The 22,221-nt window shown below is 38.8% G+C and overlaps 2 protein-coding genes across 2 annotated transcripts in view; one reads left to right on the top strand and one right to left on the bottom strand.

Annotated features, from left to right (window-relative positions):
- Positions 1 to 22,221, top strand: part of PPAT (phosphoribosyl pyrophosphate amidotransferase) — a 42,548-nt gene that overhangs the window by 5,348 nt on the left and 14,979 nt on the right. The gene's annotated exons all lie outside the window — the stretch shown is intronic.
- PAICS (phosphoribosylaminoimidazole carboxylase and phosphoribosylaminoimidazolesuccinocarboxamide synthase) overlaps positions 1 to 22,221 on the bottom strand; it is a 41,840-nt gene that overhangs the window by 16,002 nt on the left and 3,617 nt on the right. The window contains exons 2-10 of the mRNA XM_066185779.1: positions 20,813 to 20,899; positions 17,100 to 17,537; positions 16,009 to 16,098; positions 15,207 to 15,278; positions 11,090 to 11,176; positions 7,613 to 7,684; positions 6,555 to 6,956; positions 5,128 to 5,187; positions 3,933 to 4,117 (exon numbers count right to left, since the gene is read on the bottom strand). Coding sequence (XP_066041876.1) covers positions 3,933 to 4,117; positions 5,128 to 5,187; positions 6,555 to 6,956; positions 7,613 to 7,684; positions 11,090 to 11,176; positions 15,207 to 15,278; positions 16,009 to 16,098; positions 17,100 to 17,537; positions 20,813 to 20,899 — 1,493 coding nt within the window. The remainder of the gene's footprint in view (positions 1 to 3,932; positions 4,118 to 5,127; positions 5,188 to 6,554; positions 6,957 to 7,612; positions 7,685 to 11,089; positions 11,177 to 15,206; positions 15,279 to 16,008; positions 16,099 to 17,099; positions 17,538 to 20,812; positions 20,900 to 22,221) is intronic.

Here is a 22,221-nt window from a genome sequence, read left to right as displayed (position 1 = left end):
CTATCTGCCATGTCTTACATTACCATTCCCACTTAAAAAAAAAAAAAAAAAAGCGCAGGATTGTATGGAGGGGCTTTTTTTTTAGGTTAGTTTTAATTTAAATTAGTTCTGTCAGTTGGGTAGCCACTTGGCCATATGGATGCCTGTGCCAACACAAAGGAGATCTAGCTGCATAAGAAACAAAGGATGACTCTGAAGACAGAGTCTTTGAAGCCAGTGATGCAGATGGTGCTTGTGGATCCACGATTAGTGCAAGCATTTCTGCTTCCTGAAGCTCATTCTCAAAGCCTTTGACCCAAACAGTTTCTCCAATAATCTAAAAGGGCATTCAGAGGATTTTCCAAAATAACAGCCCTATCAAAGATGTGTAAAGTGACCCATTCATCTCAGTGAATGAGTATGCTTAAGAGAAGAATGAAGCTTTTTAATGTAGGTCACAGTGGTAGTAATTCCATTTATCTGCTGCATCTCAAAAATCTCAGTATTTGCATCTCCCCATTTGCAAGCTGGGGAGGAGATAGATTTGCCCTCATACTAATCTTAATGGCCCTCTGGCAATAATGCAGATCTTTGAGGAGGAAGAAGACAAAAAATCTCTGTTATTTATAGGACTGATGCTCTTACCATCTTTACCTGGTTTTGATTATAAAGATGGAACGTTTTCATGATGTAATTCATATTAAGATTCCCAGGATCAGTTACATGGACATGATGACTTGGTCTGGTCTTTCTGTTGAGGATCTATGTCTAAGAAAGGCTCTTCTCCCAAACCACTGCAGTCCTGTGGTAGTTCCCTATGCATAACCATTTAGCATGTGTCAGATGGTGTCCCACATTCCATGTCACTGGCCTGTAAGTGTGCCTGGACTAAATATTGTGTGACTCTAATAAATGTAAAGCTGTGATAACAGACAGCAGAGCCACAGCAAAAGGTTAGGTGGATATAAAAATACACTGGAAGGATGAGTTGGATTAACTAATACTATTTCTGAAGGGACTGTTTTGAGAAATTCTTTGGCCTGGCAACATTCTATTTAGCCCATTGTCACAACCCCTGGGGATGCTGTCCAAATGAGACAGATCATAGATCCAGACAACCAGAATTCTAAACATGGAACATTCCTGGTAATTTTGTCTCTAAGCAAAAAGTTCTGTGGAACAGTAACTACAACCACAGTGAAGAAAGGTGGTATTGATACCACTTTATCTGTCTCAAGTAAATTAATTGTTATCTGTATAAATGGGAGTAGTGCACAAATACCAGATAATGCCAAATGCCCCATCCTGCACCTGACACCATCTTTGATTGACAGTAAATGACCAGCAGGGCAGAAGACAGCTTTCTGACAAAGCATTTACAAAAAGCAAGCTATGCTTTGCAGTCACAAAGCAGAACAGAAGAGGGAAGTCCCACACAAAGGGAAGTCCACCTTCTCTGGACATTTGTCAGATGAATCCTACTCTCTGAAAAGTTTTCTGAGGAAAAAAACCCTTTACTTGGAAAGTAAACACACTTGTGTTCTTTTTTTTTTTTTCTGTCAGCTCTTGCTTCATGTCTACCACCTAGTGTTGACATGAACAATTTCCAAGTAAAGACTGCAAGTGTGCTCTGCAATTCTCTGCTCTGATCTGCTAGCTAGGAATTCAGCAAGTTGTTTGCCTCAGTGCTTTAGTGTTGTTCTCACCTGAATATCAGCATTTAAAAACAGATACATATTCTTGAAAGGTCTGCTGATTTTAATGAATTAGAAGGGTTTTTTTTTTTATTTTCTGGAAGGAGATAAAGGGGTTTTTGGGGGCCATTGTACTGAATGACAGCAAGGTTTGGAAAGCTTTGGATCCTTGTGCATCATGCAGAATTTAAAGTGAAGTTTGTCGTCTCTGCAGTGCTAACTGCTTCCCTCAGGTTAGTATTTCTTCTAAAAGGACAGGCACACTGCAACAAAAATAACTTCTCAGCTGTTCAGAGTTAGTCCTGGCACATCTGGGAACTTGCTGAGCTATTTCAGCTTGCACAGAAAAACCATTGCAGGTTTTTTCTTACTAGATGGGCTAGTCTTGTGTGAGGTTAGTGAGATGAACCGGTTTATAGGGCATCCATCAAGAACTGGATTACTCAGAATAGCATGAAGAAAAGGGGAATCTTCTTGTTGAAATGAGTTATTAAGTCAATTTCAGCCTTGCACTCATGAAACAGAAGGTAGAGCAAAACATGGAAGTTACCCATATTATTTTCAGCACAGTTACTTCAAATAATTTAAATCATAATTGAACTAAACTTTTAAATGTACTGGTGTGAATTAGGTTTGGGTCACACGTTTTTCTGGTTCACATGTGGAAGGAGTAACCTGTGATTTCAGTAGTGTGGGAATGGTGAGGTGTTCAGCTGACTCAGCATGTTCTGTAGGGATACATGACTGCTGTGATGGCAGGGGCAAACCTTGTCCTCCTTTCAAAGACAGCACTTCTGTATGCAAGTAATACAATGCAAGTTCAAGGATGTACCTTTGAACCAACTCATTGTAAAGAGAGGGAGAAGAAAGATTTTTAAACCAATGATGATACTAGTATTGTTGGAAATGATCGTTTCGGTGACAGTATTACAAACTAAAGAAAGTTTATACTGAGAAAGCAGTGTAAAATGTGAAAAGTGATAGATAAGCATACACTGAAAAAACCGTGTATCCATGTCACTGTATAAAGTAACATGATCAAAAACTATTATTTTCTAGGGATCTCTCTCCTGACTTCTCAGAATTGTTTTAAAAATGCTAGTGAAATGGCAGATTAAATCCACCTTGGTGAAAAGTATTTGCCTTCATAATGTCTCTCATAAAAGACTTGACAAGGAAATAATTAAGCAAAGAGCAGGAAATAATGCGTTATATCCAATAATATTTTTATGTAAAGTTTTATGAAGAGGACCTTGGATGGAATTTAGGCCTCAGTATGTAAATAAACCTGGTGGCTGTTGCTGCTGCAATAAGGACTTGAGTTGTGCCCAGAACTGACCTGGCTTTGGCCGGGCTGTGTACGTCTATGCCCAAACATGACTGAGATCCAGAAAGTTGTTTTGCTGGAATATACTGCAAGAAAAACCCTGCAAATGTAATACAGACCATAAAGTACTTACTCAACCACAAAATGAAGTAGTGGCTAGTAGGATTTTGCAGAATAACAGTTATGATACGGTATTTGTCTCCCAGCATGTCATTGTTCCTTGCACTGTTCGTATGTTTTCTGTGGGTTACTGGACATAACAGATGCCTTGCCCAGTAAGGAACAGGGACCATAACTCATGCCTGCCCTTCTACATAGGTATCAATTCTGTGTACTTTCTTTCTGGCTCACTGAATTCTTCAGTTCAGTGCTGCACATTGCTGCAAGCCTTCAGCAGGTATAGGGGGACGTTTCCCCACACCAGCATAAGCAGGGGGAGACGCTAGGAGGAGGGTAAGTGCTCGTTAAGGAGTTAAGAGTTGTGTTTTCCCCAACAACCCTGCCTAACCAAAAAGTTCTCCTATGGCTTCAACTGTTTGGTTAATTGCAGAGGACTAACTTGTTAGGAAGACTGTGGAGATGGTAATTGGAAATGATGGGATGAAATTTTAACTGTATATGTTTTCTTTGATCAGTTAAAGTATTATTTTCTTTCAATTAAGGCTGTTAATTGTGGCATGTAGGTGAACCAAGATATATAGGCAGAGATCATTATTTTATTTGGCTAACTGACATAACTACTAAAATCCCATAGTTAAGGATTATGATAGAAACTCACGCTTGGTTTTAGTTCAAATGACTGAAGGTGACTATATTAAAGGGAAGCAAGCATGTACTGCTGTGGGTAACCTACACTCTTTAAGTATTTAATTTCATACTATCATACAGAATCTATTTGCATGTTAATTTCATAATAAGTTCATGAAACCAACCTGTTGTATGGCTGATGGATCAGCATACAGCTGTGTTCTGTTGAGGTCTTGCATTTCTTCCTGCTTACAAAGCCTTTCAAACAGTAACTTTTTGCCTTCTGTGTGCACTCTCTCTGTTAATAGTTTTTGGAAGTGGAGTATGGTGTTTTCAGAAGCACTTTTCTTAAGTGGAACAGGTGACACCTCTGTGGACAAAAGCGAAGTACCTGGTTAGAGTGCACAAGTCAATGAACTGCTGACACTGAAGTTTAGCACATGCTGGATTTTCCTAAAGCTGTTCTTCTGATCTGCTCTTTTGGCACACACTGCCTGGTGTTAAGGGATCATTGTATAATGGAGAGTAGGAATGCAGCAGACCCTGTTAAAATCACTTATATCTCAACCTTTCAGTTTTGCCTAGCTACAGCCCTCTCCAAGAGGTACTTACATAATAGGCAATAAATGAAGGTCTATTTATTCACACAGAGTGATTAAATACAGTGTTAGTACAGTTTGTGGTGGTGAACTAAATAGGTTGAATTCAAAAACATAGTGTTCAGATCATTCATCTTGATCTGTCAGTGGATATCACTGTCATATTAAAAATAGTGGTGAGCTCCTTAAAACTAAGTTTTTTGTTCCTCATTCTTTGATTTTCTTTTTATTTAGGGCCTGTCAGTTTTGCAGAAAAACAAGTGGCTGACCTTCCCCATTTCAGATCACATGCCATATATTTCTATCCCTCCCATCATTTTTCTCTCTCCATGATTCTCTGTCTTGTCTTTGACACAGCTGTCTTAACCTGTTTTCTTGTGTACAACACATTAGACATGTTTACAGACACAGTAGTGTAATATGAGAAAATCATACCCATGACTGTGCCTGTCCCTACTTTCCCTTAAGCAACACAATCAAGACATCTTGTTTTTTAAATACTGTCTTTTCTTTGCACGTGTTTCTTAAAAATGAAGTTTTTCCTGATGTTTACTTCATTTATACCAGGGATGAGGACTGAAATAAATAACTTTCAATTTTCCTTAGGCCTACATTTTTATCACAATTCTTCTTTTGCCGATTGTTTGGGTGAGAGAAGAATGTTGGTTTGGAGCTTGGTGTTAAGTTCTAGAATTATGCTTTTTTAACTGTTTGAATGTAAGAATCTGACATCCAATTCAACAGCAGTGTATAGATGCTTTTAAAAGTCAGGGGTTCTTACCATCATTCCATGTTTTTCTCTTGATACTCAAAGATCCTGTGTTTGCTGTAGCATCTCCCACTGAAACGTAGAAGAGAAAAACAAGGTGACTAAGTGTTTTGTTGAGGTTCTCAAGGCACAGTTAGTCACACACCAAAAAGTTTTATAGTACAAAAGCAAATACCCTCAGAGAAGACACATTTATTTGGCAGATGCCTCAAACAGATTGATAACTGAAGCTTCTTTTCGGTAAGGTTATTGTTTTACTGGCTACTGCATCAGCATTCACAGATTACACAGTCCTTTTCCAGCATGCTAAAATGTAAAACAGCCAGGTTGGTTGTTGGTGTTGACAACATTCTTGGTGTTGACATATCCCATTTATGGAGAGTAGAAAGGAGCAGTAATATATTCAGTTTCTGTATTTGGAAGAAAATACATGTCTTGAGAATGTGATCGAGCACAAGGCTGAGGCAGGGGAGAACTGCCATGCCACAGCTATCTGGATGTCATTCCAGCCACCACTAATGCACTAATGGATGGTGCCCTTGGACACCACATTAGGGCTCTGATTCATGACTGAGGACAGCTGGCTTAAGGCTGGTTTCAGTTTCTGCTCAAGCCATCCATCTGGCCTTGGCTGCAGAAATGGTTCAAGTCCTCAGGTAACATTTGTGCTGTTGCAAACTATTATCTAAAATATTGAGAACAATCACAATTAGTTCTGCTTTACCCTAAGTTGCAGAGGTTCAGTTACTTCTACAAGAGCACCTCATCTGCCTGGAGCAGGGGCAGGTATCCCTGAGGTCTGAAGCAGCTGGCCAGTCACAAGAACCCTTACAGCAGACACAAGATCAGCCGTGTGGTTCTTAGATCAGAGGGGTTTTGATACTAAGATAGAGGCAAACTATTTTGAACAGTGAATCTGCTTTAGCAGAATTAATAAAATTATTACAAGTGCTCAAATAAACATCACTGTCCTGGATTTTTCTCTCGTGACTGCGGTGTGTATTGAATTAATCTAGTTTGGGGTTTTTGGAGTCCTTGCACTTGGTTTGATTGCTACTGATTTCTGCAGTTCCAAATGGTATGAGCTTGCAGCTCTCTATCCATTAGACTTCACATGCCTGCTGTATGACCTCTAAAACCTGCCATGTGTTCTAGCACCATTTCACAGTATGTCACTTAGGCTTTCAAAGACAGAGATTCTCCAATAACACTGAACACTTCAGTGCTTTCACTTTTTGCTAATACTCTCATTTCTACCTGTCTCTACAGACCACTTGAGTTCCCTGAGTGTTCCCTATGTGACCGTGCAGATACAGCTTCCCCAGGTATTTTCCCTGCCCATCTCTGGCCACACATTTCACACCTACAGCATGGCTCAAACAGGCAACTTTAGAAAGTTCGCTTAAAGCACTTTATCTCATCACTGAAGTTTTTATTACCTGATAGGAGACTTGAGCTTTCACATCCCCAGGCTGAGGTTCCAAGAGGCTGTCTTCTTAAGATACAGTCAACTTCATCATAAAATCTCATTTTTCTCCTGGGATTTCCAAGATGGTCATTTTCTTTCTGTAGTGCACGGTATTCGTATTTTAGGTTCTTGTACTTTGTGCGACATTGTTTCCAGTCTCTGTCTATACCACGTTTCATTAACCTTCTGGCAATTTCCTCAAATATTTCTTTATTTCTTGTGGCTCCTTCAAGCATTTGTTGTATTCTTTCATCTGACCATATGTTTATCAGAGCCCTAACTTCATTATCACTCCAGTGTTTTCCTGCTCCAGTATCATTAACTGTAATTACTTTAAAGTGATTTTGTGCTTCTTCCAAGGGAATGTGATTGTCTGAAAATATAAATAAAAAGGCAACTAACTGTAAATGTAATAAATTCATGGTAAATATACATAGATGCATAATTGCAACTAATGATTAATCTTGTAACTTTATAATTTTAGTATCCATACACAATTATTGTAAGTATGCAAAATATGTAGCAAGTGGAATCTATTGTTTCTCCAAGGCATCTAAAATTCAACATTGTGCCACTATAATTGTGCCACTGTTGTTGTGAAATTAAAGACAGATGTATCCAAGAGTTACATATAGGAAAGCAGTAATCCTTAAGCTTTAAAGATCTCAGTATTGGTGAGAAGTGTGCTTTCAAATTGAAATGGCAACGTGCAAATGAAAAGGCTACTTGGGATTCAACAGAAGAAAAAAATCTTCAGACACAAAAATACTCAAAAGTAGGCAGATGCTGCTCAGATGCTGCTACAGATATATGTAGAAGGCAAAGTTGAAATATAGTATTAATAAAAGTTTTTCTCATGAAAGGAAAAGAGCTATGAAACTAATTTTTAAGTTTACTAACAAAGCTAGAATGGAATCGGGAATAGAAAAGTAGAGCTGTGTTTACAGGAGAGATCTGATTGTTCCAGCTTTGGTACTGAAATTACAATGTGATTTATTTTGTAATAAATGCACGGAAATTAATACTTACCTGACCCAACCATCCGTTTTGCTACTGGCGTACACGATCTGTCTTCTGAGGTAGTGCTTATAGAATCATCATCTGTAGAAACACACAGTTTTAAATAGACTTGGATTTAGACAAATAAATTGCTAGTAGTATTGTCATCCTCTGTAGGAAACATCTATTTCCACCTAAAAGTGTCCTAACCCCTCATTCTAACCCCATTATAGACTTGAAGAATCACAGAAACATGGAATCTTTTAGTATGGAAGCACTAAACATTTAGAATGGACTTAGCATTGCCAAGTCCACCAGGAAACCATGTCCCTAAGTGCCCACATCCACATGTCATTTAAATCCCTTCATGGACACTGACTCCACCACTGCCCAAGTCCAAGGTGACAGTTCTGCTGACCTCCCACCTTACTTCACCAAGAACTGAAAATGCTGCCATTTTGTTACCACTTGTCTCCAAGAGACTCCAGCCACCCCCAGTCCTCTATGCACAAACACCAGGTCAGTGGGACCTTCCCTAGTGGGCTCCTTCACCAGCCATGTCAGGCAGTTGTCAGCCACTCCAGGAACCTCCTAGGCTGTGTCCTCTGCTCTGTTGTATTTCCAACAGACATCCGGTAAGCTGAAGTCCCCCTAATGGCCAGAGAATGTGAGACTTCTCCCAGCTGCTTATGAAATATTTCAGCTGCTTCTTTGCCCTGATTGGGTGGTCTGTAATGGACTCCCACCAGGATACCTGCCTTGTTGCCTTCTCCTGATTCTTACCCATACATCCTCAACTCTCCTGTCACCATCATGATCTCTGGACAATCAAAACACTCTCTAACATACAGAGTACCCCACAGTCTCTCCTTCCTTGCCTGTATCTTCTGCAAAGTTTATAGCCATCCATTGCAGCACTCCAGGTGTGCAGGTCATCCCCTCCATGTCTTCAAGATGGAAACTATGATATAGTTTTCCTGCTACACAGTGGCTTCCAGCTCATCCTGTTTGTTGCCCATGCTGTCTGCACTGGTGTAGACAGACCACAGCTGGGCTTTTGGCCCCACCATCTTTTGGGGGGGAGAAGCTCAAATTTCTTCATGATCATTCTCCAGTGCTTTTGTGGTTTCTAACACATCAATAACCCCTGTATGTTTTCGCTGATCCCCATCCCCTGACTACTGAGACAGCAAATCAAAAGACCTCTCTAGAACACCATCCCTCAAACACTGGCATGTTGCCCCCAGGCTCTCAAGTAACTCTGTTTTTATCTCTTCCCACCTGCAAATTTAGTTTAAAGCTCCTTCAATGAGTTCTGCTAACTCCTGTGCTAAGATCCTTTTCCTCCCTTTGAGATAGGTGTCAGCAATCTGGTGTCAAGGAACCATGATTAAAAAACCCAGTATTTTCCACTGTCATCAAGCTTGCAACCAGATAGTGATCTGCTAGCTCTTCCTGGTTTTTTCCCACATCATTCCTTGCAACTGGAAGAAGAGAAGACTGCTTGTACTCTTGATCCCTTAACGAGATATATCTTGATTGCCTCAGGCTTTTATTTGCAACTTCATCGCTGCCTACTGAGAAATTCTTGAAATCGTCTATGAACATCAAAACCCGGCTTTGCTTGCTCTGGGTTCATTTGCTCATGCTTGGACTACTCTGAGACTGAAAGTTCACTTTTGTGTGGACTTAGTTTTTGGGTTGGGAGGAAGAGGAAGATTAGTTCTCATTGTTTGCTATGGGAATCATAGGCGAATTATGTTCAATACTGGTTTTGGTAAAGGGTAGAAGTAAATATTCCTTTTATGTTTTGAAAAAACTGAGTGCTTACTTAGACTCTGACAGAAATAGAGATTCTTTGTAAATATGTTCATTTGATGTGCTTTCTGTAACAGTACTTGCCAATATATGCACAAACTAGTACTCAGAATTCATATTTTCTCTATAACTTGTCTTCAGTCATTTGGCAAACACTTGTTTTTCATAAGACATGTGTAAGAATATATTTTGTATCTGTGGAAAACTTGGAAATCATACTCTCAGCAGCATGTATGTGTGATTTACTTGGGGTACTAGAAAAAAAGTGGGTTTTCTTGTAAACGGGCACGCTATAACCCTTGAGAAAATTCTTGCATCTTCCTTAACACTTGCAGCTGTTGGAAATGGGCCAAAACACAGCTGCAGGTCTACTCCTAGGCTCCTAAGAGATTCCTTTTTTTTTTTTTTAAACTGTTACCAACCTCTCCATGGCTTCCATTTCTGTGCTCATTCTCTCAACCATACTGGCTCTCTGATCTCTTCCTGTCTTTGGCAATGGCACCTATGTAGTGCTGACTTGCATGATCACTGTGTTCAGCTGAATATTACACGATAGGGAGTTTGTGTGTATGAGGCAGTCAGTTGAGCTGCATGACATTTTATTCTTCACTTTGGATTCACGTGACCTCACTATGTCTCAACTTTCAGGGTCACAGATTTATTTTGTCCTCAGTGTCACTTGGGTTTCTGTGTGTCATTGTTGTGATGGCATTGCTCTGATGTTGTCCTCAGTGTCACAGTCACTACAGTTGTCTTTCATAATCAAGATCAGCTAATGCAAACAGTTGTAAAGGGTGTGCTGCATAGGGTGTCTCAACATCCAAACTACAGATAACATATAATTGCTGGAAAGGAAGCTCTTGCCTGGAATATGCCTGATGCATACAGTAGAAATATTCTTATGGTAGAAACTTTCGGTGTCAAAGGCCAAAGAATTGCTGTTCACAGAATCACCAAAATTGATTTGGTTTTCCAATTAACTTCTGCATACAAACAGCATTGCTGTAAAGAATATTTTGATCCAGGGTGTCAGGTCACTATATTTCAATGCCATCATTCTTTCCTCTGATGTCTTTTTTATGATCTTCTCTGGTTTTTATGCTCATTTATTCCAGAATATTAATATCCCTACTGTGTTCTAATGTTAAATTTTCACATTTTAAACAAAACAAATCTTCTCCTAATCACTTATCATTGAATATAGACCTCTACATATTGATGAGGTGCTGATTTCAGTTTTATATTTAAAATAGTTCAGAATATATGTATGGAAATTGCTTGACAGTAAATCATCTGATAGTAAATGCAGTCATGAAGTAGTTTGAAAATACAGACAAGGCATAAAATGTTCTGAGTTTCTGAGACAGCTGTTTACCTTTCCATTTTATCCTCTCTAGCAACTGTGTAAGAAAAACTGTATTTGTGTCAAAATCAAATGCAGACTAATCATATTCATCATAAAAAGGAGCATGTTGTCTGGGAAAATAGGATTTTATTATAATTATGAGAAGAAAAAAATAAGTGTTCATACATTCCTGCACTATGAAATCAAACAAAACCCATAATTTATCATAACCTAGAAGTAGAACAAGTGTAATTTGCTGGAATAACACATGAAGCTTTGGAATCTGCAATGCCCAGTAAAGTAGAATGTCCTGTTAAAACTATCATGACAAAGTCCTGACGTACCTATATCAATCGTCTCCTTCTTTATTTGTGTAGCTTCCAGAGCTGCTGGGGTGGAGTTGACAAAGTCCCCCTCATCTTCAAGGATTTCTGAAAAAAATAATCATTTACAGAGTTCTGATTAACTATACATGTCTTGAGCGATGTCTTGAGAATCCCCTACTTCAGAATGCCACTGATGATAACTACTGTTAAAGATTTCCTCTCTTGGTACATTAAAGCTGCCATTTATCTGCAGTAATAGGCTTAAGAGCAGAGTGTACCAGCTTATAAAATAAATCAAGAACATCACATAACAGCTGCAGTAGATAAGTTTATGGGTTACATGTGCAAACTCTTAGGGTATTTTAACCTGGCTCAGAATTTATAGAATGGTTCACTGATGGTGGGTGTAAGATACCTAGTTACTGGCAAACATTCACGCAGCAGAACTGGCAAGACAGTGACTTGCATAAAGGGTGCAATATATACTGAAATTGTTGAAAGACTCCCAAGTGACTGATGCCAAGAGTGTTTGAATTAGCCCCAAAAGGAGCAAGAGACCCTGACACATCAGGGTGCTGTGCTTAGACAATTGATCTGCAAGGCTGCCTGCCTGATGGAGACAAATATACTAAAGCCTGCCCTGAGACCATCTCTGCTGCTGCAGCTTGCAGGGGTTTACATCACACAGCTGGGTGACAGAGGTGTCCCTGGGCTCCCCTCCATGGGGAGGAGATCTCCACTCCTCTGCCATTGGACCGCTGGTGTTAAGGGAGAGTTCCACCCCTCTGCCCTGGGACAGAGGTATGGGCAGGTGGATGATGCAAGTGGTCTTGCTGATCCTCACTTCCCAGTGAGGACACTGCTCTACAGAGATTAAATGGTGAAGGCCACATCATGGATCAATGACAGCAGCTTTCTGGCTCCCAGCCTGTTCTTAGTCCATTCAAGAATATTGCCCCTAAACATTGAGCAATAAAGTTTAATCTAGAGCCATTTTATTAAAAATTACCCCCAGATCAATACAACTTTGTTTGCATCAGATGTTCTTTATGATGTGACTAGCATCATGTGCCGGGGCTGTTTTTTGTGAGCCAAGAATGTGGGTAGGGAGCTTGGCTTTTTTTCTAAGGCACCTTTCAGACTTTTGGAAGGAGCGCACAAGAAGAGTAAGACTGAGCCAAACAGAACAAGCCATCAACAGTTCTTGGCATGGATAAAACACAGTGGCTCCATCTGCATTGTTAGTGAAGCTATAGACAGTTGCCAGCAAATATGCTTAATCTCTACTTTGTGTTTGAAGCACTGTTCACAAGGCCACCCGAGCAATGCTGTCACAGTCTTTCCTTTCACCCACTCAGACTGATACAAGCTCTGTTCTCTTTTGGCACTCTGTCACCATCACTAATTACCTTGTTTTCTGGCTCATGGGGCAAGATTAGTGATTTGTGTCTTAATCCTTACTCTCGTGGGTCTTGTATAGTGTAAAAGGGAAATGGGATATGTTAAAACTAGGGAAGATTTTCAGTGTGTGGTTTATGTCTCACTCCAACAACTTGCAAAGTTGCTTTCATCTCTGTCATACAGATCTATGAGAGTGGATACCGAAAACTGGATGCACAGTTAAGAGTTTACAGCCCAAATATGCCTATCTACGGCAGTAAATAATTAAGAACTTCGGGGTTTGCACTTCTCTGAAACACTGCTTAACACTAGCCTGGGGCATGTGTATGAAAACATTATCTTTTGACTTCATGTCTGTACATTTTAAAATTCCATGCACACATCAGCAAGTGTTCAAGCCAATATTAAGTGCCTGAGTATGTACCAACTTGAGATCTTAACTTTAAACAACAGATTTTTAAAAACCCCTTCCTTAGGAATGTATCTTGAAAGTGTCACTACTTATTCCAGATTTGTTCTGAGAGGGACATATGGGGCACCAAGTGTATGGGGCACCAAAAATCCTAAGAAAATAAAGACAAGGAAAAGAATTTTTTAGAAGTAAAATACTTGCTGTAGGTATTTTTAAGAACTTCAGGCTACTGGTATTTCTCAGAAGCCTGTTTTCATCTCCATTGTTGTTCCCTGGCACTTCAAATTTAATCAAACACCTGTACATACCCTCTGTGGTGGTACTGCTAAGTCTGACACATGTGGAATGTACATGGAGTTTGGACTGACAGACTGTATAGACTAAAGTAATAGGCTCTTCTGAATAGATTTCTATAACAACTAAAAGTGATCCCACAAAATTGAAAACATCAGGGAAAATGAGTAAATAAGGTTTTATCTGCAGATCCATTAAATGTGGGGCATGTTTTGCCAAAAGAGAGAGCAACCCGCAGTGTCCCCAGCCTATCACAGGACACTTTAGCTGAAAACACACGGCTCTCGGACTGTTGAGGTCCTTCTGCTCCCCCAGCTGGGCAGTGCTGACAGCAGTGTGTCAGGAACTAGGACAGGCTGTGCAAGGAGCTGTGAGGATTTATTTATCTTTGTTGTCTTCTCAGATGAGCATTTGCTGCTCTTTGAGTAGATTCATATGGGAGGAGAAAAACAATACCATGGCACATCAAATAACTAGGTGTTCTCCTGAAACTGGTGTATTTGTCTTTTGACTAACACCATCTTAGTATTTTTCTTACTAGAGTATGGCAAACCCAAATGGGCTGTTTATGAAGACTGGCAGTGGTGACTGTTACTGTGGCTCATAACTCAGATTCAGGTGTAAGATCAGGAGAAGCATGTGCACTCTGAAGCAGCTCGTGCCTCTTCTGTGCATTTATGTATCTGCAGTTTCCAGAAGGCATTGCCTGCCCAGGCTAACTCATCTATATGTATATATGAGCAAGTGCATATGCAGCTCTGGCTGCAGAGTACATTAACTGCATATACCTATTAGGAAGATATGCAGATATGAGTTCAACAGAATTTCTAAATTCTCCTTTATGTCAAATTGGGGTTTTCTACAAATTTTTGTTCAAGGCACACAGGTACCTGTAAATTTAATAATTCTATGCCTGTTGAGAAACACTTTTCTGCAAAAGTTCTGTTGAATATGCAGAAGCTTTTAAGAAAAGTCACATCCTAAATGCCAGTGATTGTGAGACATTGCTCATACCAAACAACCAGTGTAATGTATCGCTGTCTGTTTGCCTTTTTCACTGTTTAACAGTATGTATATTTATGAGTACAGAGGTACATACCATCTCTTTACTTACCAGTTTCTCACTTCAAAATTATTTGGACTGTCTAGGAAAGGCATGTACCACAATTAGAGAACAAAGGGTCTCCATGATATTGTAATGTAAAAAGTTTGCATTTTTTTCTCTTCTTTATGCAATACCTAATTAATAAAATTAAAGACTAGGTGTCATTTACCACCTGCACAAAATTCTTTGAGTGTGTATTGTTTGTTTTGGAATGAGGCAAAGAATTTTGCAAACTGAACTTGTTTGTTGGTTTTGCCTTGGAGTGTGGTTTTGCCTTTTTCCCCCACAGAAGTTTGAAAAATAATCTTAAAAAGGAATAGGCTGAGCCACAGACACTTTTGAACCACTTGCAATTTAAATTTTTCCCCACAAAATCATATTGCATTTACAACTACCCAGAAACAAAGTATGCAGTTAAAATACACATATTTGAAAAGGGTGATGGTAACCAAGGTAAACTACAGATATCTTTACACTGACACTTATCTTAAATGACAGAAATGTGTACTAAGAACTTTACTAGGAATATTCATTTAACTTCATCTTAACTAGCTTGTTTGGAAGAGTGCAGTCCAAGAAGTTACAATGTTATGTAGCACATAACATACAATGTTATATATGGGGAGAAATGGAATTTAATACAATTTTTAAGCAGTCTTAACTGGATCCCACAAAATGCTGTTTATTTCTTTCATATTTTTCTCTCTGAAAAAGAGGTCCCTATAGGCAATGCACTTTTCATGACAACCTGTTTTTCTCCGTGGAATGTGGCAAGTGCCCATGGTGAGCTGGTAAAAGGTCACTTTTTCATTTGTTAGTAAATTTAAATTTATTGATGTATTGCTATTAATGGGAAAAAATTAAAATGTTACTGTCAGGTAAACCTTAAATTACCTCCAATGATCAACCATCTCTTTACTTACTTGTCATAGCTGTTTCTTTCGTTATATGCAGAGCTGCCCGATTCTCTCGAGTAGTATTTACAGTAACATCATCTGTCAGAAGATTTTTAATTTGATATTAAAATATTTCAAGTTTACATTAGACCATTTTAAATTCTGTAAGACTACTTCTTAATGCTTAATTTAGACCATGTTCTGCCTCACACTGCTGAAAGAGAACATGAGGTGCTCTGTTGTGGACAATAAAACCTGTCAGACTGGGAGACTTTCATGTGTCTCTAGCTGAATGCTGAACTCCTGCTTCCCCTGAAATTTTTGTTTTCAGATGTAAACCATAATCTTTCTTTGTAAAGAGCAGAGCATATGACCTTCATATTCAGTGAGACTCTTAAGTGAAGTTTTCATCCCGATATGAGCATTTACACAATTGTATCCTGATCACGTATTATGAAAAAGAGATGCTCTATTAGTTCATGCACAGGAGACTGAACAATTCAAATCCTTGGGAATACATAGTTTAGGTAAATGTAAATGCAGTAGGACATTGCACTCAACTTGATTAAAACAGTAGTTTCTTCTCTACATTCTGCATCACAAGTCTTTGAAATGATTACCTACTGGGCTGATTTTATCAAATTTAGCAGTACATTGTAAATATATACATAAGTACGTGATAGTTGTCTCTATGACATTATCTCTTGCTTTTAAGTTTTCTAGGTCTCTGAATTTTCTACCCATAACTACAATTTGGGCTTATTTTAGAAATGAATTTTAATTTACTAAATTTAGGTATTTATATAAAATAGAAGACTTTTCAGATTACCTGAATCAGAAACTTTCTTTATATCTGCAATCTGTAGGTCTTCTGACATATTACTAACAGAGTCCTCTTCACCTGTGTCTCCAGGCATTTCTGTGCAAATAATGCTAAATTAATTATAGTACCGAATTTTTATACTTTATAAGAAGAGCTGTGGTGTATCAAATTAAAAAGTCCATCCAGCCACGGATGCTCTTAATGCCAGAAGGCAAAGTAGATGCATTAGCAAAATGTCTAGAAATAGCAACTGAAGAGTGAACCTTTCCCCAAAATGTTCTCACAGTTTTCAGCCAGACTGTCTTCGTGTAATATTTTTCTTGATTTCTCCCAGTACTCTGCTAACTTCTAGTCTTACAGTTGGCCAACATAGTATCATCCCCTCACCTCCACTAAAAGTTTAATGTTTAATTCTGTTCCTAAACAACAAGCATGTTTCTGGTTGTACATAACAATAAAAATGTCTTAACTGTTGGGTAGTGTAGGTTCATCAGTCATGATCCATTACCATTAATTGTCAATAACTACCCAAAACCAAAGGCAAGCTCTGCCAGCATTCTTAGTGCTGTTCCTTTTGCTATTTTCACTGTTGTCTCACCAGTTTGGGAGTCTGGCTGCAAAGGCCAATCAAACTAAGATATTTGGGACCATAAGAAAAAGACAATTTAGATGTTAATTTTTTTAACCAATGTCGGTTACTATAGATTTCTTTTTTTCAGTGCCTTAATTTTTCTAGTAACGTAGTCTGACTATCTCTCTGATCCATTTCTGTTGTCTAAACTGGAAACAGTCTCCTCTGACATGATTTTGACTGGAATTGACTTTCCGTATCATTTTATCCTATGGCTTCATCTTTTTTTTCCTCCTTTTGCTTCTCAGTTCTATTAAAAAAAGTACAGGGCAATCACTCAATCTGAAATAATACCTTATAACAAAACACAAAACTACTGGACAAAATAGTAAATTTCCATTCAGTGTTTTTCCACCCCAGCCAATCAGTTAATCTCTCTGTTTGTGTTTGTTGAGGTTTTTTAAGGTCTCTCCAGTGCTGGAAAACTAAAAATTTAAAATGATATGTGGGTAGTTGAAGTACTTACCTACAGAATCCTTTTCTGATTTTGCTTCTGTCCATTCTGGAGGCCTCTCACTTTCATCATTATCTGATTTACTTGCTTTTTCCATGGTGCAGTGCCCCAGAATAGCGTCCAGTTCATTAAAAAATTTCATACTTTTACTTGTACTCCCTGAGTCTTGGGCACTTTTTACACTCTTGTATTCATGTTTCAGATTTTTGTATTTTGTCCTGCACTGCTTCCAGTCCCTGTCAATTCCAAACTTTTGCAGTCTAGCAGCAACCTGTTCAAATATTTTTTTATTTCTCACTGTTCCCTCCAGCTGTTGCTGGATATTTTTGTCTGACCATATGCGTATCAAAGCTCTGACTTCATTAACAGTCCAGTGTTTTCCTCCTTCATTTGCTACTGTAGGAATACAAGCCGGTGGTTTGGAAGCCTCTACTGCTGACGCTGGATTACCTGCATTGTGTGGGGTAGGGGAGAGACACAGATATTTGTTACCTGCATTGGGTGGTTGGAGTGGGGAAAGGACAGGGAGAATGGGAATGAAGGATGCTGTTTCTTCAGAGGAAGATGGAGCAGAGGTGACATTAAAATCAAACTATTGGTTATTAATTTGTCAGCATTTTTGTTAGTTCTGATATAATTTTTGCTTTCACTTGAAGACAAATATTAAGATAGCATAGGTACATTTAAATAATCTAAGAGAAACACTTCTTTCTTCTGTGTCCTATTACACTAAATTTTGACCTGTAAGACCTTTGGGAACAACTGATGAGCTGCTTTGTCCTTCAGACATGGAGAGAAGAGTACTGTTGGGAAGATGGGATGTGCTGCATGAGCACAATAATAAATTGGCCCCGAGTCACTGACATAAGCGTCAAGACTTAACTTTCTGTATTCATACCATACTTTAGTTTTTACACACATGGAGAGGTTTAACCTGGGTTAGGATCTAAAGAATCTGATCCTTCTTTCTTAACAAAGCACCTCAGTTGTGGGGAGCAGAGGAATAGAGACTTTTGCTTAAGCCAAACATTTGTGTTACAGAACCCAGTTCTCATGGCACAGAATCTGCACCTTTCTCAGGGCAGATCAATCAAAAATCTTTGGGGTTTTTTAGTGAAAATCAGTGTGAGTGGTCTTACTTTGCAAAACTAAGAGAGTTTTTAATTTTCTCCAGTCTACAACTTTATTTTTTAACATTATGAGGTAAAGGCTGCCACCCGTGCAATAACTTAAAACACTGAAATATTAGATACTTTAGTTTTTTAAAAACTATCTTATCATTTTTGTTATTTTAGTTTCCTTGTTTCTATTTATGAATTTGCTTCAAGACTTTGTTTTGGTTATCAGATTGGTTTGGAAAGTGATTTATCATGCATTTTCTAAAGCTTTGCAAAAGTAACTAAAAAACCCAAGTAAATAAACCCAAAACCAATTTCAGGGCATGATTAAATAAAGCAGCATGAAAATGCACAGTAACTGAGAGGTTTTCACAGTCATACTGCAGTGATAAATACCTTTGACAGTGTCTTCTTCTGGAATAGCAAACCAGATTATGGGGGTTCAATACTTTATAGCCACTGAGATGTGTGTGATGGCAGTAGTATCAGACCCTTGATTGTGTACAGAGCTTCAGTGGAGCATAATTATAATAACCTGTCTGGGGACAAACTTGTCCTAGATAAAGCCATTCTTTGCTAGTCTCCATAATTCATTCTAGTTGTCAGTAAGTTGTTCTAACAGATACCTGTTTTTTTTTCCTTATAGTCCTGGGTTAATCAGGACTCTGCAGCAGCCATCTCATAGGCAGCCTAGTTGAGAACGGTAATTTTCAGGTAGTACATCAATTATGCTTTCTCCATTTCTTTCTGAGGGAGTGAAAGAAAATGCTGATTTACTGATGAATCAAACCATAGGAACTGCCATAGGTGATAACTGCCAACATCACATAGGCCAGAGAAAAGGCCTAGGAAGATGACAAGAAGAGAGGACGAAGAATGCAAGGAGGTGCTCTCTGCACTTCCCAGTCAAAGTCAGAGCGTGGGGCATCTGGGAGGAATAAAGTTTCTTTACTCTTTGTATAGACCAGTATTTCTCACTAGTCAGTTCACTTCCAACTGAGCTCGCTTTTGGTTGTGGATATTAGTTCAAATGAGTTCTGGTGACTTGGTATATTGCTGACTTATTCTGCTGTGTGCAGAGTGGAAAATGGTGGGTTTGTTTGTTCCTCATTCCCTTTAAAAAACATGCTGATTCAAAATATCCTGCCTACAAGTACTGCTTTGAAACGAAGTTGTTATAGTCAGTGCAACTTTTTTTCTTGTATCTTAAAAGCATTTTAGTCCGAATTTGTTTTTAAAAAAGTTAAGGCAGTATATACATTATTTTTTTATCTGAAAAAATGCATTTATGCTGTATTTAATCTTTTTCTAAAAACTTCCTCAAACCTGAGAAATCTGCTGAAATAAAACCAAAACATTAGGTGTTATAGGTACAAAGGGGTCAGCATTTTTTTTCAGTGGTTTCTGAGATAGTGCCTGAAACTTACAGACTAGAAGAGGTACTAGGGGAGGGTATTTTAGTACTAGTACGTACTTTAGAGCCCATGCAATTGAAGTTATTTTGCTGACTTTGTAGAAAGCAGCTTCCACAGAATTGAAGAATTTTCTTCTTGATAGTGTGTTGAGCACTGAGAAATAAAAGCATTTTCCTGTGAAATTTGATTCAGATACTTTCTGCATGTTTTGTTTATGTGCATGAAGTATTTTATATGTGCATAAATTCCATGTGACATTCTGGTCTCTTCCTTAATCTCTTTCTATGCCAGGCAAGAGTGGTGTAATGTGTAACATAATAGCCACAGGCTATAATAATCGCCAATAGCTCTTATAGGCTGTGCCTTGTTTTCTTCCTGCATATGGCACCTTGCAGATTTTGTAATGATAGTTGTAACTGGTCTGGAATGTATACTAAGGCATAGAGCATATATAAAAAATAGAAAAAGCATGTAGGAAATTCAGGACAGCTGCTGTTCATCCAGGCAACAAATCAGCACATCAGTTGCTTAAATCTGCCTAAAATGTGTTTGTATTTCTCCATTTCCTACAGCTGCCACTTGAAGGGGCTCACACCTAGGATGCTCTTCCTCCTGTCAGCCAGATTTATGACTTTGCTTTGTAACTTAGCTGAGCAAAACTACTGGAGTAGGACGTGTTCCAAATGAGTTCTGTGGTTGGTTGGACTGAAGCATAGCTGGACTCTCCTTGCTTGGAGAGGTGACTTTGAAGTTATGCTGGAGACCACTGCAAGTCTGGATTGCTCTGCATCTCTCTCTCCTGGCTCAGGCCACTCACTCATGCTGCTTTAAACATCCATGATTTAAGAAAATGAGCTAGGGAAAAGCCACAAGCCAACATGGGTATCCCTAGTAGCAATTGGTATACTTTCCACTGGCATTTAACAAAATTTCTGTGGTTAATGCAGTTAACATGATTAAGCTATAGCATGGGATGTGTTTTGCATGCAAATGGGGGTCATGCAGGTGTTATATACAATGGTCAGTGTCTAGTGATGCAGGACACCACTGACAAGGACATGGTGCAAGGGTGTGGCTGTATTAAAGCCACGCTGATCAGAAACAGAGTGACAATGTTTTCAAGCTATCAGGAAGTGCTCCGACACTCATGCTGCTTTTTAGTTTTTCATCTCTCTGTACCATCATACTATACCTAGTTGAACTGGTCTGGCATGAGATATAAAAAGTAGTGGATCTCCTGGAGCATCCTCATCATCTTCTAAAGAAACTGGTATTTCACCTGGGAAGGAAAGAGTTTTTAGATGAAAAATAGGTATGAACTAAATTAGCTTAAATTAGTTTAAATTAAAGTGTCTATATGCCATGAGAAGATCTTTAACTTGGAAATCTTGACACTTAATTTGTAGTTAAATTAAATTTTAAATTAATTTAGCCTGTCCCCATAAGGGGGACATGAGTTATAGGAGGCAAATCATTTTATGTCTTGTATATGAAGGCTGTTGGAAATGCTTTTTAAAATTCTAGTTGAAACTGACTTAATTCTAGTTACTTGTAAGCTCTTCTGACTCAGTATTCAGGGTAAAGTAGATAATGTATAGTAAGGGGCATACGAATAAAGGCAGACTTCGCACATATTCGTAAAATCATAAATCCATTTATGTAATAAAAATAAATTCCTAGAAGAGTGGGAAGAAAACAGGGATGTTCTGCAAAGAGCGCTGGAAATCAATGGAATTCATTAACAGAATGGGGAGGGAACCAAAACATTCATTGTGGCTTGACAGCAGACGTATTCGTGGCTGACAGAATTAAGTCTGGCTTTTTCCAGTATACTTTTTCTATATTTGTTCAAAAAGGAACATTACAGCAATTGCTCTGTAAGTTTAAAAAGCAGCAGAAGTACATCAGGTTCAGAACCAGCTAGATTTTCACAGAGTACAGACTTGTAAGTTGTCCTGTGGTAGTGTGCTGTTTTCAACATACCACGTTGGCAGGAGGTCTGAAATGTTGAATCCTTGTGCAGGAGCTGAGCTTGTGTGAGCTCCAGCCAGGCAGGGCACCCAGATCAAAGCTCGCAGTTCTGCGGCAGCTTGTCACTAGTTCGTCACGGGGAGCGGTAATGAGGTGCGGTTAGGATGCAACCTCCTACCCCTGACGTCGGTGAAACTGAAAACTGCGTTAGAAAACATTATCCTAAATCCTCCTGACTTTCAGCAAGGCTCACGATGACTCATAGATGCAGTGGCCTGATCTCTGACTGCTCCCAGCTGTCTGCCTGGCTTCCCTGGCAGGAGCCGCTGCTCATGCCTCCACCTCCAGCGACAGGACTGCCATTTCAGCTGCTTAAAAGCAGCAAAGCGAACCAGGGAGAGGAGAAAAAATTCTCTGCTGGAAGGCTTCTGAGTGTGCCATAGGCAGTAGCATGAGCAACGTTAATTACATTGTTATATTAAAAGAGAAACTTTTTGTATTTCTAGTAAGTAAGAACAGTTACCACCAAAAGATACTACTATACCAGAAAAGTACTCAATAAAAATATTGCACATTTATTTAAAAAGAACTATGTAAAATACTGTCAATTACATGTTAAAAGTGCAGACA

The sequence above is a fragment of the Chamaea fasciata genome, unplaced genomic scaffold (assembly GCF_029207755.1).
Source record: "Chamaea fasciata isolate MVZ Bird 193981 ecotype frontalis unplaced genomic scaffold, bChaFas1.0.hap1 SCAF_6, whole genome shotgun sequence".
Lineage (NCBI taxonomy): Eukaryota > Metazoa > Chordata > Aves > Passeriformes > Sylviidae > Chamaea > Chamaea fasciata.
Note: the sequence above shows the minus strand (reverse complement) of the source record. Positions and strands in the feature narration are given on the sequence as shown.